The sequence below is a fragment of the Rutilus rutilus genome (assembly GCF_951802725.1).
Source record: "Rutilus rutilus genome assembly, chromosome: 21".
In the NCBI taxonomy this organism is placed as follows: Eukaryota; Metazoa; Chordata; class Actinopteri; order Cypriniformes; family Leuciscidae; genus Rutilus; species Rutilus rutilus.
Window position 1 is genome coordinate 16,978,727 of NC_140226.1, and position 13,074 is coordinate 16,991,800.

Below are 13,074 nucleotides of genomic sequence, written 5' to 3' on the forward strand. Positions count from 1 at the left end.
CATCCTGTGCAGACAGGATGACAAGTGTCACTCTAATTGGCAAAACAGTGTTAAGTAGAAAAGGAAGTGATCTGCTCAACCCAAAACCTTTGTGAATATTTTTCCACTGCTTTTTCACAACCTCCATTTAATTTCCCCCCATCTGTTCATTCATCATAGCACACACTAATCTATTCATTATTCATCTAATTAGTCGCTGCTATTTCTTCCATCCATTCCACCCTCTTCCCTTTTCTCTTACCGATAAGTCCCACTCCATGCTGCCTCTGGGAATCATGCTGGAATAGAGCGGTGAGCACCGGGATTAGGGCAGTGGTGGTGTACGTTATGACCTCACCGTCTCCCCTGCTCTGGCCTCGGTTCAGTCCATACTCATCCCAGGTCACAGTTTCCACTGTTAGCTCAAGATCTTCTGCCGCGGCTTCAAAGAACGACCACAACGACACCGTGACAGATTCACTAGTGGCTTTCATTACCGTCCTAGAGACAAACAATCATAGACAAATTAGAATGATCACTATGGTGATTGATTATTTTTTTTATTATCATATACACTACTCAATGTTTTTGAAATAAAGTAGCATATAAAGTCATATTAATATTGTGGAATATTATTACATATTAATGTTACATATTATTACATTACATATATTACATTATGTCACATATTATTACATATAATAAACATTTTATATTTTAATATAGTTGAATTATTCATGTGACGTAAAGACATATTCAATTATAAATATCTTTACTTTAGATCAATAATGTATATATATATATATATATATATATATATATATATATATATATATATATATATATATATATATATATACACACACACAATATTCAAGCTAAATTGAATACTCAATATATATATATATATAAAAAAAACTTTCAAATATTCCCCCCAAACTAGTATTGGTCTGATCAAATTGATAGCCTCATACAAACCTTCGCTATTAGTTGAGGTCGAGGGCTGTGAGAGAGCGGCGCGAGGCCAGTGGCGTGATTTATAATGAGCGACACCTGCGCGACGCACCGGTCTCTCGTTTCTCTCACGGAGGAGCGGAAGCATAAAAGGAGGGGGCGACGACAGTGAAGATCAAGAGAGGCCAGGCCTGGACTATTTTATTTTGATGTTTTGTTTTATTATGTGTGGCGGCAGTCGACCATGAGGAGCTGCCGTCTTTACTTTCATTTTTTAATTTGTTTATTTATTTTATTAAAAGTTGTTGAATGTGAATGCAACTAACTGTGTTACATTATTATTGCAAGTTTAGACATGACATATTTTACTATTTAACTGATGTATTAATTTCTCAATTAATTTACTGATTCCTCAAATGATGTCCAATTTCTCATTTTACTGATTTCTCATTTTGTCCAAAGTGGACAAAAATTTCACCTATATTGAAGGACCTACAGTAAATTTAATTTAAAAAACTCACTTGTATATCAGTACACCAAACACACAGTGTAACATCAACTACCTTCCATCCAGGGACTGTGCCAGGATTTGTAGGCAGCTCACCAAAGCAAGGGCATCATTTCCTAAGAGGAAACATGGCATTGAGCTTAATGCAATCTGGACAGTAAAAAGCACCAGCTCCTGATTTATGTTTTCCATGGAGGGTGGGTTAATAAAATTAATGAGGTATGTACTATAAGCATTTGCCTCAGCAATACAAGATGGGTGGGTGAACAATGGCAGTGGATAATGCTGAGAGTGCATGAGATGAATACAAACTGCTTCTAATTAAAAGTGTTTCCAGCTAAAGTTGATTTTTATAAAAAAATATATATATTTTATAGAAATATAGAAAGAAGGGAGACATTCGCACCACACAAACTCTTACCAAACAGAGAGATTCTGCGTCTGGCTAGAGCTCCGAGTTTACAGAATAAACTAGGAAATAACAGGAGAGAGGATAAGTGTAAGAGAAGGAATGAGGGAAATGAATTGGAAAAAACAAGATAGATGGAACTGAAAATATATAATGACAGAGAAGCAAAGGTGAACATGGAGACACAGACATGCAATCAGCCATATGTGTGTATGCACACACACACACACATTTTCTATTGACTTCTATTTTATTATATTTTCTGTCCCCTAGACAATTTTGCATTTTCAGATATTTCTTAAAGGTGCACTAAATAATATTTTGTGTATGTTTCGCTAGCCAATAGACAGTCACCTTGGACTTCTACTGACACCAAAAATGGTGTAGATGCAATTTCATGCCAAAGCAAATTATTTAGTATTCAGTTACTGATGTCATTGCACATTAACATTCTATACTCAGTCACTCATGATTAATTTGTTCCATGAGCTAAAGTGTCAAAATAACAGGAGGTTACTAAGATAAACTGAGTAGTATTCATCTGATCATGTGATCTAAACATGGCCGCCCCCATGAGGGGACCCACTCCATGTAAAATAAAGCAGCTTTTATAAAGCTACTGATATGACTGGAGTATTCCTCTCATGTGAGTTTTAAACATATTTTAAACAAAAGTCCTATTCATTTTTTTGGTTTCAAAAATTAATTAGTTAATTAATTAATTAATTATTTAGTAAGTTTAGTCATTTTACTCATGGAGACCGATGTAAGAAAAACCTGACCCACATAATCACATAAACATTTGTCAAGGCAGTCTATTGTCACAAATTACCTGGTGACCATCTCTTTTTCCTTAATTGTGGACTGGCAGCCATCTCTAAGGGAAGACATTGTAGTGGACAGGAAGTAGAGATAGTGATTTTTGAAATATTGATCTAACAGTGGCAATACAACCTGGGACAAAAAGAAAAAGAGGCATGAATATAGAATAAAACAAGAGAATGAAGAAATGTTCATTTTCAGATTTTTGTAGTTAGGTTTTGAAGTGAAGATTTTTAGTGCACATTAATGAGAATGATGGTTGTGGAGATCAGGGAACTGCTAAGCGCCATAATTGATCTTCATGTGGGAAAGGGTGCTCTAAGCGATGTCACGCGTTTTTTAGGCTGAAACATTTTTTGTCACATACAGCAAACATCTCCTCACTATCCGCTAGCTGCCTGTCCCCTGAACACACTGTAAAAAAAACGCGGTCTCTGTAGACAGCCCAGGCTCCACAAACGGCAACAAAAACAAACTGGGCCAACCTGGACCGCGAAACATAACAAACAGTGTTCCAGCCAATAACGACAAGAATGACTTGGGGGTGGGGGTTGGGGGGTTAGTGTGCATGCACATGAAGGGGGTGTGGGGAGTGGAGGAAAGAGAAGCATGAAGAGACAACGACTAACGTTAGAATTATATTCACTTGAATTTTGATATGGCCGACACACGACCAAAGAGACAACGTTCCGATGAACAAATAGCAAAGAAATGGGAAAAGGAGAGGGAACGCGCAAAGTCCCGAATTTACATCGGAAAAGCCTTCGAAAGGTGGCGAGAACTCCGCCAGCAGAAGGGCTTCCAATCCGACATTCAGGTGGCTCTGTTTTTGCTGGACAGGTGGGTAAATCCAGTCTGGCGTTCATGACTGTTTCAGGAAGCATGGAAGGGAGGGGACGGGATGAGGAGGAGGGAGGGTTGAGCTAGCCTCCTTTTAGTTTGACAATACTTTGAACGTCAACAAGTGACGTCACCCAACATCGCTTGGAGCACCTTTAACTTGCAGGGTGCATATTGTCTCAGAACAGGGATGCATACTATCACACAAAGCAAAACATGACATCTAATCAATTCCGAGATCAGCAGTGACATGACCCACAGAGATGTCCATCTGGACAAACAACACAAAAGCCATAATTATCTGTAAATACACAAATCTACCATGACCACTATACGGTTCAACTAAATAAAACGAGTAAATGCTTTGAACAAGCTGAGACATTTGCTTCATTAACACTTAAAAAAAAAATACACAAAGCCAATAAACAAAATAGGCATTTGCAGTGTCTTAAATAATCCTAAAATCCATTTAATGCTTGTTTGGTTGTTTAAATAAGTTTGACTTGGCTGCTATGCTGCGATGGATTCTCATGGATTTCAGTGTAAAGTTCTATTCCAAATGTCTGAGCTGCGTTAAAGATGACTGACCTTAATGAAGAAATTAATTTGTTGTTCATGAGGAACTCTCTCAGTCCTGTTAATCTGCCCTCGAGCTTGAGCAACCTCTGAAAAACACACAACACAAAATAAATGAGCAGATTTCAATGCAAGCTCTTCACAAGCTTTAGACCAGCCACTGCAAATGAGCTCATATAGCTAAAATTAACAGAAATTCTGATCACTTTAAGGAACACTTCACCCAAAAAAAATTTGTATCCACTGAAAATCTCTGCAGTAGCTCTCAAATCTAATTTGCAATAGTAATTTTAGTATTTTATATTTTATAATAGCATTTATTTAGTAATTTTGTTATATGCTCTAGTCATTTTTATTCTATTTATTTCATTTTCAGTAATTTTAATACTTCAACTTAATCTAAATTTTATTTTATATTTATAAATATTAAAATATATTTGCCAATATATCTTTTTTTTATTAAATTGTTCATCATTGTTTTAAATAACATTGTTATTTATATTTTATTTTATTTCAATGAACAAAAACTATTAGTTAACAATAACACTGATTCTCACCTCTACATATTTTCCATAACATTTATATTTGAATATCAATGAAGGCTCTATGAATGCTAGTGAGATCTGAAAGCCGTTTTAAAGTAAATATTGGTCTGTCCCTCACATAAAGCTAACATATTGCTTCAGGAGACTACCTTTAATAGTGATTTTATTTTATTTTTTAATCTTGACAGATTCTGTCCACATCCAATTTAATATAAAAAAGAGCCGTGTGAAAACTGCTTTTGCATTTCACAAAAAAAGCTATATAGGTTTGGAAAGGCATGAGGATGATGACAGAACTTTCGGATTTGTGTAAAGTATCATTTTAACACCCCTTTCAGATCAGTGAGGCCTTGTAGTTAATGGGCGGTTATATAAAAAGACAGATGTGCAAATAAGTAATTGAAGAGAAGTGGAGTAGAAGAACAAGGGAGGGGGTGTGTGTGTGTGTCTAACCCAGCTCTAGTAGCTGCTCCTGGGCTTGCTCAGTGAGACAGAGGGCTTGTTGGAGCAGGCCGTAAGCGAAGCGGCTTGCAATCGCTGGGGAATCAGCATCTGACACCTTTTTGTTCCTGTGCAGTGAGAGTCCAGTCAGTGAAAATGAAATGGACACTTCAAAGGCATCATGCTCATTCTAGTATCCAGTAGCAGGAAGGCACCCTTACCTCCTCACTGAGTACCCATTGATTTGGAAGAACTTGAGAACATCTTGAGCTTTTCCTCTGACTCGGTTCTTGTCTTTAACACTCAGAGCATCATAAGGTACAAGCAGAGGGTGACTGCCCCCTCCTGGACAAAAACAGCATCAGAATTAAGAGCCACAAAGGATTTTAGTCCTGCCAATTTGGCTTTGAGACAATTGCCATTGTTAAGAGTTAATAAATACAATACATTTTAATTAATTAAACTGCTGACAGTTATTAAATTAATTCCTACACGTAGCTTGTCCAAGGCACTGCTTTAGTAATTAGTGCATATTATTACACAGCTGTCTAAAATATATGACTATGATTGGTTGTTCTAGAACAAAAATTGTTGTGTATAATGACAGCTAACCAGTTTATTTAAACACACACTCTACTAGTTTCATGTCTCCATTTTATTCCATTGTCTCTTTTTTCTTACATAAAGCAGTGTTTAATGTGCATTTATTTATTTAATGTGTAAATCTCTGTAATTGTTTTATATTTAATATTCTTTAATAAGCAGGATAGTGTCAACAATCAACTGGTCAGTTTAGCTAAATAAACCCCTTCAGGGAGCCGCTGGTGATTATTTTGCAACTAGCTCACTCTACATTATTCTTTACTTGAAAAGTAGATAAAATATTGAAGAACATGAGTACAAAAAGCGATATCAAAAGTTAAGAATTGCATTAGAAATACATTAAATATCTATCTATCTTTTTTTTTTTATGTTTTTGAGAGTCTCTAATGTTCACCAAGGCTATATTTATTTGATCAAAATAAAGCGAAAACAGTAATTTTGTGAATTTTCAGCATCATTACTCCAGTCTTCAGTGTCACGTGATCCTTCAGAAATATGCTGATTTGATGCTAAAAAACATTTCTTATTATTATTATTAAAAACAGTTGTGCTGCTTAATATTTTTGTGAAACCATAATACATAATTTTTTAGGATTTTTTGATAAATAGAAAGTTCAACAGTAAAAAAAGTACAGCATTTATTTCAAATAGAAATCTTTTGTAACATTATAAATGTATTTGTCAATTAAATGCATCCATGCAGAATAAAAGTATTAATTTCTTAAAATGACGTATACCTGTACAGTGTACATTCACACCTCTTCACCTCAGCATTGCTATTTCACAGTGTCTTTTTTCTCTGTAAGACGCAGGTGGCTGCAGAACCCCTAATTTAATTTACTGTATCATCTCTCACAGCAGCCCATCTGTAACACACACCTTTACTCTCCAGTTCCTGCCGTTTCCTGGCTGCCCAGATGTGATGATAATTCTCAGCCAACCGCTCTGCCATAGCCTTCAACACCAGATTGAAAGTACAGTTATTTTTAATCCTGTTAATGAACAGAGCCGGCTGGCAGTGTATATATATACTGCATATATATATATATATATATATATATATAAAATATACACATTTCTAAAATTACTTCTAAGAAATGTTCTTCTAAAAGCTATTTTAACTATACAAGTTATTAAAATAAAAGATGATTTATATTGTGTGGAATTCATTGAGGCTGCTTACATACTGATCCCAGGTAAGAGTGACACTGCTCGTGTCCACAGGCTTTGGACTGAACGTGGAGGCTCCTTCAAAAGACAGCTATTAAAAGACAAAACACAACTTATGTTCTTCATAGAAACACAATGCATGTATCTGGTTTGATTATTAGCATTTGTCAAACCCAAGCAGAATCTATTTTGAATGCATCCCATGTTCTCTGAATAAGCAATGTCTTTTAAAAGCCTAAGAGCTGTTAATCCAGTCTTGGAGAGCACATACTATTCTGAATCCCAATCACTGAATCCCAGTGTGTAATACAAAAAAGCTGTCAGTTCAATGCAAAAATAATTCGCCTTGGTGAATGGTGGTCGTGGGGGGAAAACGCACAATAGTGTGCTACTGAAACGCTAAAACACAGATATGAACACATTACAAAAAAAATTACACAAATGAAAAGCAATCATGTAATAATAATAATAATAATAATAATTATTCATAATATTATTTTAAAAACAATATTGTATTCATAATATTATTAGTATTTTTTCATATTGTATAAATGACATTTTGTTCTGGTAAAAAAATGAATGTGACAGACACATTTCCGGCATGTAATGAGCTAAAGACAAAAAAGAAAGAAAACCTGACCTCCCCTCCCAATTATTCTTATTAAAAATGAACAGTGCTGTGCTTTACTCTGAAACATGCAGCGCTTCAGTCTTTATATTTATACATTTATATAATTATATCATAACCATTGCGATTTGATGATCGCACTAAGCTAGATCACATTCTCACAACCATAGATTACCAAAATTCATAAAAAAGTTGCCAGGAATCTGGCGAATAACACTGTTTCAACACAGATTTTATTTGTATTTGGCGCACTGAACCCTGGCTAACATGCTAAGGGTGTCCCGCAGATGGCACTGCTGTAAAGAAGCAATCCTTTTCAATTTACAAAATTCACGAGGGTCATACTTTTTTCTAGGTCCGAAAATACAGAAATCCGTGTATTGGAAGGATTTTGTAAGCTTTTTATTAACATATTTCATTTTTTCTCCAAACATGGACCAGCACTATTAAGATGCACATATTTAATCATATCTTACTATTTTTACTATCATATCTTAGCTTACGATTTTGTAAGCTTTTTTTTTATATATAGTCCGGTTTGCTTATGGGTGCAATGACAAAAGATCTTATTTAAAAAACGAATTAATGGATAGAAAAGTACAGAGAAAGCGCAATACCACACAATAGGCTTGGTGCGATAGTCTGTGTTACCGCGGTGTTACAAGGTATTCAGCCACATTGCTTACACCGTTTTTATTTTTTATAGTAATACAAATCATTTAGAATTTAGTTAAAGAACAGACACTACAATTAAAAACTAATGTGTCAGCTCAATTCAGCATGAGCTCACCGCCTTCACCGTCACATCCCTACCACACACTCTTCATCAGAGCTTTGCTGTCCTCTATGAAGGTGTCCATTACCAGTGTTGGGGGTGGCGCATTACAACGGGAGTTAAGTGATCAGATTACTTTTTTCATGTAACTAGTAAAGTAACACATACTTTTAAATTTACAACAAAATATCTGCATTACTTTTTTCAAGTAATTAACGCATGTTACTTTGTTTTCCCATTTATTGACTGACACCGCTCCTGTGCCCGTGTTGAGAGAAATCGGGAGTAAGTGCAAAGGCGTTGTGTGCGCTGTGTAAACATGATGGTTATTGTAGTTCTAGACTTCAAAGGTGAAAGTGAAATGCTAATGCTGAATATTATGCGAACCTGCAATAATTAAATGTTAAATAATAAAATATACTTTATGTATTTAATCTCACTAACCAATGTCTTTTCTGCTGATATTTGATGATCCATTTCAACCATACTAATAAGCAAAAATGACCTTAGTTATAAATCACATTTGAACTTTCTTCTCCTGAGACCTATCCTTCTGCAATCCAAAATAGCAGCACAGCTGAAAGGTTTGTTTGAGCTTCGTGTACAGGTGTGAATTTGCATTTCCTTCAGCCTGAGGCTAATTCATTTCATCAACTATTCAACTCAGCTTTTATTTATAAAGCACTTTCAAAACCATTAGAATGGACCAAAGTGCTGTCCATAAGTAATCAATAACTCTAAAATACATACAAACATTAATCAAGACCTAATCAAACGGCAAAAGCTTGATAAAATAAATAAGTCTTCAATTCCTTTTTAAAAATATCCATGCCTGACAAGGTTTTTAAAGAAAACAGAAAAAAGCATGATCTCCACTACGCCTCAAGCGAGACCGTGGGACGGTTAGAAGCATGTTCTGAGAGGAGCGAAGGTGACATTGAGACTGATAAGGAATTAACATGTCCTTTATATACACTCAGTGGCTTGATCATGTAGTGCTTTAAAAACAAACATTAACACCTTATATTGTATTCTGTATCTAACAGGTAGCCAGTGAAGGGATATCGATAAAGGTGTTATGTGATCCCTGTTTTCTGGTATTTGTTAAGAATCTCGCTGCAGCATTTTGGACACGCCGAAGACGAGTAACCAGTGATTCACTTATGCCTAGATAAAGAGCATTACAATATTCCCAACACTGTCCATTACCTTGCCAGACTGCGAGATCCTCCTAGCCGGGTTGTGAAAGCCTTGTGACTCCCCCTCATTGCTCCTCTCAATAGTCCAGCCCAAGAACAGCATGCATTTCACCGTCTCTTTAATGACCCCTCGATAACCTTCTTTATCCTAAGATACAGAGCAACCTCAATGTGAGAAAATAAACTGCATGTTGCCTGTTTAAATTTATTTGAAAAATAAAAATACTGAATATCTGGTGTTGTTGTTTGTAATGTGTGTGCATGCATTGTGTAAGAGGGAGGGTGAACTACCTTCTCAGATAGAGCTCTGTAAGGTTTTAGGAGTGGATGAACTTTAGCACTCTCAGAAAGCTGTTCTCCATGAACCCAACCGTTACCAAACTGGAAAAGAACCATCAAACTTTAAAACTACAGATTTCCAAAAGTTTTCACTATATTAATGGCTATTAATTATCATCAAGTGAATTCCTGTAATAAGTAAAGAAACTTATTACCTACCTTGTCCATTGACCATTTCTCATGTGTATGTTCAGCGTATTTGTTCACCACAAACTCAAGCCTCTCTGGGATTGTCACACTATAAATGCATGGAAAAACTAGATTATTATTCATCACATATCAAATAAATGCAATACATTTTTCAGAAATAGATAAAGTGAACATCTAAAATCAGTGCTCATGGTCAATTAGATCAAGCTCAAGCGTGTTTATTTGCCCTGGTTAGGCATGGGTCATGGCCCTTTTAAGTCAATAAAAGACTTACTTTGAGGTGTCCAGGGGTCGAGGACAAAACCATCTCTCTGAATCCATCGCTAAGTGTCTCGCTTGTCCGCCGGTGCAGCTTGGGTCAAGGTGGTCGGGAGGAATCGCCCCAGCAACTGCACTGAGACAACCGAGGGCCAGTTTGAACAGGTCTGCATCGTAACACTGTGGAAAAGATTGAAAATGTAACATTTTAACTGTAAAATTCAAATGAAATTCAAATGTTAGAACTGACATTCTATCCATAAGACACTACTTAGGAGCAATGAATTGTATTGTCACATGGTTCGTGGCATATTTGTAATATAAACTGAGTGCAATGAAAGAGTGTTTTCTGTCTTTTCTCACTTTTTTGGCAAGAGCACTGAATATACCCCAAAACAGCCTCCTGGTCAGACGAAGTTCTTCCTCTGAGGCGGAGCCATAGCCACCGCATCCATCATTTAGACAGTAGTACTTCCTGCTCTGCTCATAATGATTGGTCAACAGCTGGGAGAGGAAGTGACCACAGTGGTAAGTAGAATTATGAATACCTGATTTGGCTTTAAATATTTTTTGATTGAATGCTTTGTTTTTTATGTTTTCTCTTTAGACCTTAAGTGGCATCTTGGAGTTTTCTGACAGTTGAGGGACGTCATACACAAGATTACGCAGCAGAAATTGCAGCATGGAGGGATTCAGTTTTCTGTGGAAATGAAGTTGCACACATGCAGTTGAAAATAAGAATGGATTATAAATATACAAACCCATAAAATATAAAATTGCTTTTACAGTAAATGACAGATCTCAAAGTCAGTCCTACAAGAGCAAGAACAGGCAGACAAAGATACAGTGACTCCACATTTAATGGCCTATTATTTGCAGAAATCCTTAAAACAGTCACTCTTGTAATTGTGTCAATCGTATTAATGACTTTTACTAAATAATAAGATCAACAGAAAAATAAACAATCTCTAACATCCTCACCCGCACACTGCCAGCAGACAGTCCTGTATGGCATCTCTCTGGGCCTTGGTCAGTCCGCTGGCTTTAGAGAGGCTGTAGACACCCTCCAAAAGCCCATCCACCAGCCTGGTCCATAGAGATGAGGAGTCACACAGGAGAGAGGAATACTTACTCAGCAGTGGCAGCATGGCCACACATATGTATCGATTGAGGGCCAGGGCCATGTCTGTTCCACCTAACCCCGTCTGCAGAGAAAGAGATATATATAGATATATATATAAAAATTAAACAAAATTAATACTTTTATTCATCAAGAATGTATTAAATTGATCAAAAGAGACAGTGAAGACTTTTACACTGTTACCAAAAATGTATATTTCTAACTAATGGTGTTCTGTTGAACTTTCTGTTCATCAAGAGTCCTGAAGCAAAGTGCATCACTGTTTCCACAAAGAAATATTAAGCAGCATACCTGTTTTTAGCATTGATTATAATAAAAATGTTTCTTTAGCATTAAATCAGCAAATTAGAATGATTTCTGAAGGATCATGTGACAGTGAAGACTGCTAAAAATTCAGCAAATTATAATTTACAATTTTAAATATATGTATTTAAATAAATAAATGTATATTTTTTTAATATATTAAAAGAGAAACCTTTTTTACATTTTTAATTCAATTTTAAATTCACAATATTAGTGTTTTACTGCATTTTTGATGAAATAAATGAAGCCTGGGTAACTTCATTCAAAACCATTCAAATCTTTTGAACGGTAGTGTATATATATACACAACAACACTTGGGGTGAATTTCATCAATTACTATGTTGCAAATGTATTCATGGATTACAATGTTACTTAAATTACTGGACTTAAATTTCAATTAATGGTTTCTTGTCTATGTATGTTGAGCTGTGTATTGTCAATGTCTTCAGTTTTGCAATTACCAGACACACACGCCAATGGTATGGCCTGTTTTAGGGGTGGTTGAACTTTATATGATATTTTCTTTTTCTGCTGCATTCAGGCAGAGCTGTTGAAACATGTAGAACAGACAGAGCTGCTTGAATATGTAGAATTAAGACTGCAAGCCTTTAAGACCCCATTAACCTTTATTTTGGCATACATTGCAGGGTTCAAGCTTTAATTAGGGGAGTCAGAACTCCCAAATGTAAGATTTTCAGTAAATAAACGCATTCAATTTCAGGTTTGTTCCTCACATTAAACTTTGACTTTAAAAGACTTGAATATAGCACATGAGTTCATGGGATGATAACATGGGTTTAAAACAACAATGACAATATTCAAATTCAAATTACGTTATCCATGTTAACAGCCGCTTGCAGGTCCGGCAGGAAACCATACTCCAGTAAATGTAGCAAGAACTGCTGGTCCTGAACTCCGTAGACTCGGTCCAAAAACAGCACCATGGCTGCTTTGTGATCCGGACAAAAGATCCGAGACATGTCTGGCTCGATCACTACATCATCTGAGTATAACAAGCACAAAATATTTTCCACCACCAATTAATCACATTTAGACTTCAAATAACTGACTACATAACTTTGCCAGCAACTCCAACCTAAATATGCTTAGTTTATTTAAAAACGGAGCTCAGGCTCTCTCATTACACTAACCCCAGTTTTTAACAATCAAATAGATTTAGAAAGATAAATCAATAGTCTTGAAAAGAATGATTTCACATCGTGAATGTATATTTTACTTAAGTTTGCAAGTCAACCAACACACCCACACGCACCTGTGTTTATAATTGGTAAACTAAAAGGAATATTTATGATGCCCTCCAGATCCTCTCTGGGAACGAGAGACCTCAAGATTGCCCTGAATCGGATGGCCTCACCTTTCCCCGCTTCTATGAGCTGCAAGGCCACATACGCACACAACAGAGACAACCATTA

General features: G+C 36.0%; 1 protein-coding gene across 1 annotated transcript in view; it reads right to left on the bottom strand.

The window, feature by feature from the left end:
- ryr2b (ryanodine receptor 2b (cardiac)) overlaps positions 1-13,074 on the bottom strand; it is a 61,253-nt gene that overhangs the window by 26,118 nt on the left and 22,061 nt on the right. The window contains exons 46-63 of the mRNA XM_084392668.1: positions 12,915-13,035; positions 12,475-12,644; positions 11,178-11,401; positions 10,806-10,896; positions 10,560-10,700; positions 10,213-10,376; positions 9,948-10,026; positions 9,741-9,830; positions 9,460-9,597; positions 6,861-6,938; positions 6,557-6,632; positions 5,296-5,419; positions 5,087-5,202; positions 4,101-4,177; positions 2,683-2,804; positions 1,863-1,912; positions 1,497-1,557; positions 242-480 (exon numbers count right to left, since the gene is read on the bottom strand). Of these exons, the coding sequence (XP_084248794.1) occupies positions 242-480; positions 1,497-1,557; positions 1,863-1,912; positions 2,683-2,804; positions 4,101-4,177; positions 5,087-5,202; positions 5,296-5,419; positions 6,557-6,632; positions 6,861-6,938; positions 9,460-9,597; positions 9,741-9,830; positions 9,948-10,026; positions 10,213-10,376; positions 10,560-10,700; positions 10,806-10,896; positions 11,178-11,401; positions 12,475-12,644; positions 12,915-13,035 (2,161 nt within the window). The remainder of the gene's footprint in view (positions 1-241; positions 481-1,496; positions 1,558-1,862; positions 1,913-2,682; positions 2,805-4,100; positions 4,178-5,086; positions 5,203-5,295; positions 5,420-6,556; positions 6,633-6,860; positions 6,939-9,459; positions 9,598-9,740; positions 9,831-9,947; positions 10,027-10,212; positions 10,377-10,559; positions 10,701-10,805; positions 10,897-11,177; positions 11,402-12,474; positions 12,645-12,914; positions 13,036-13,074) is intronic.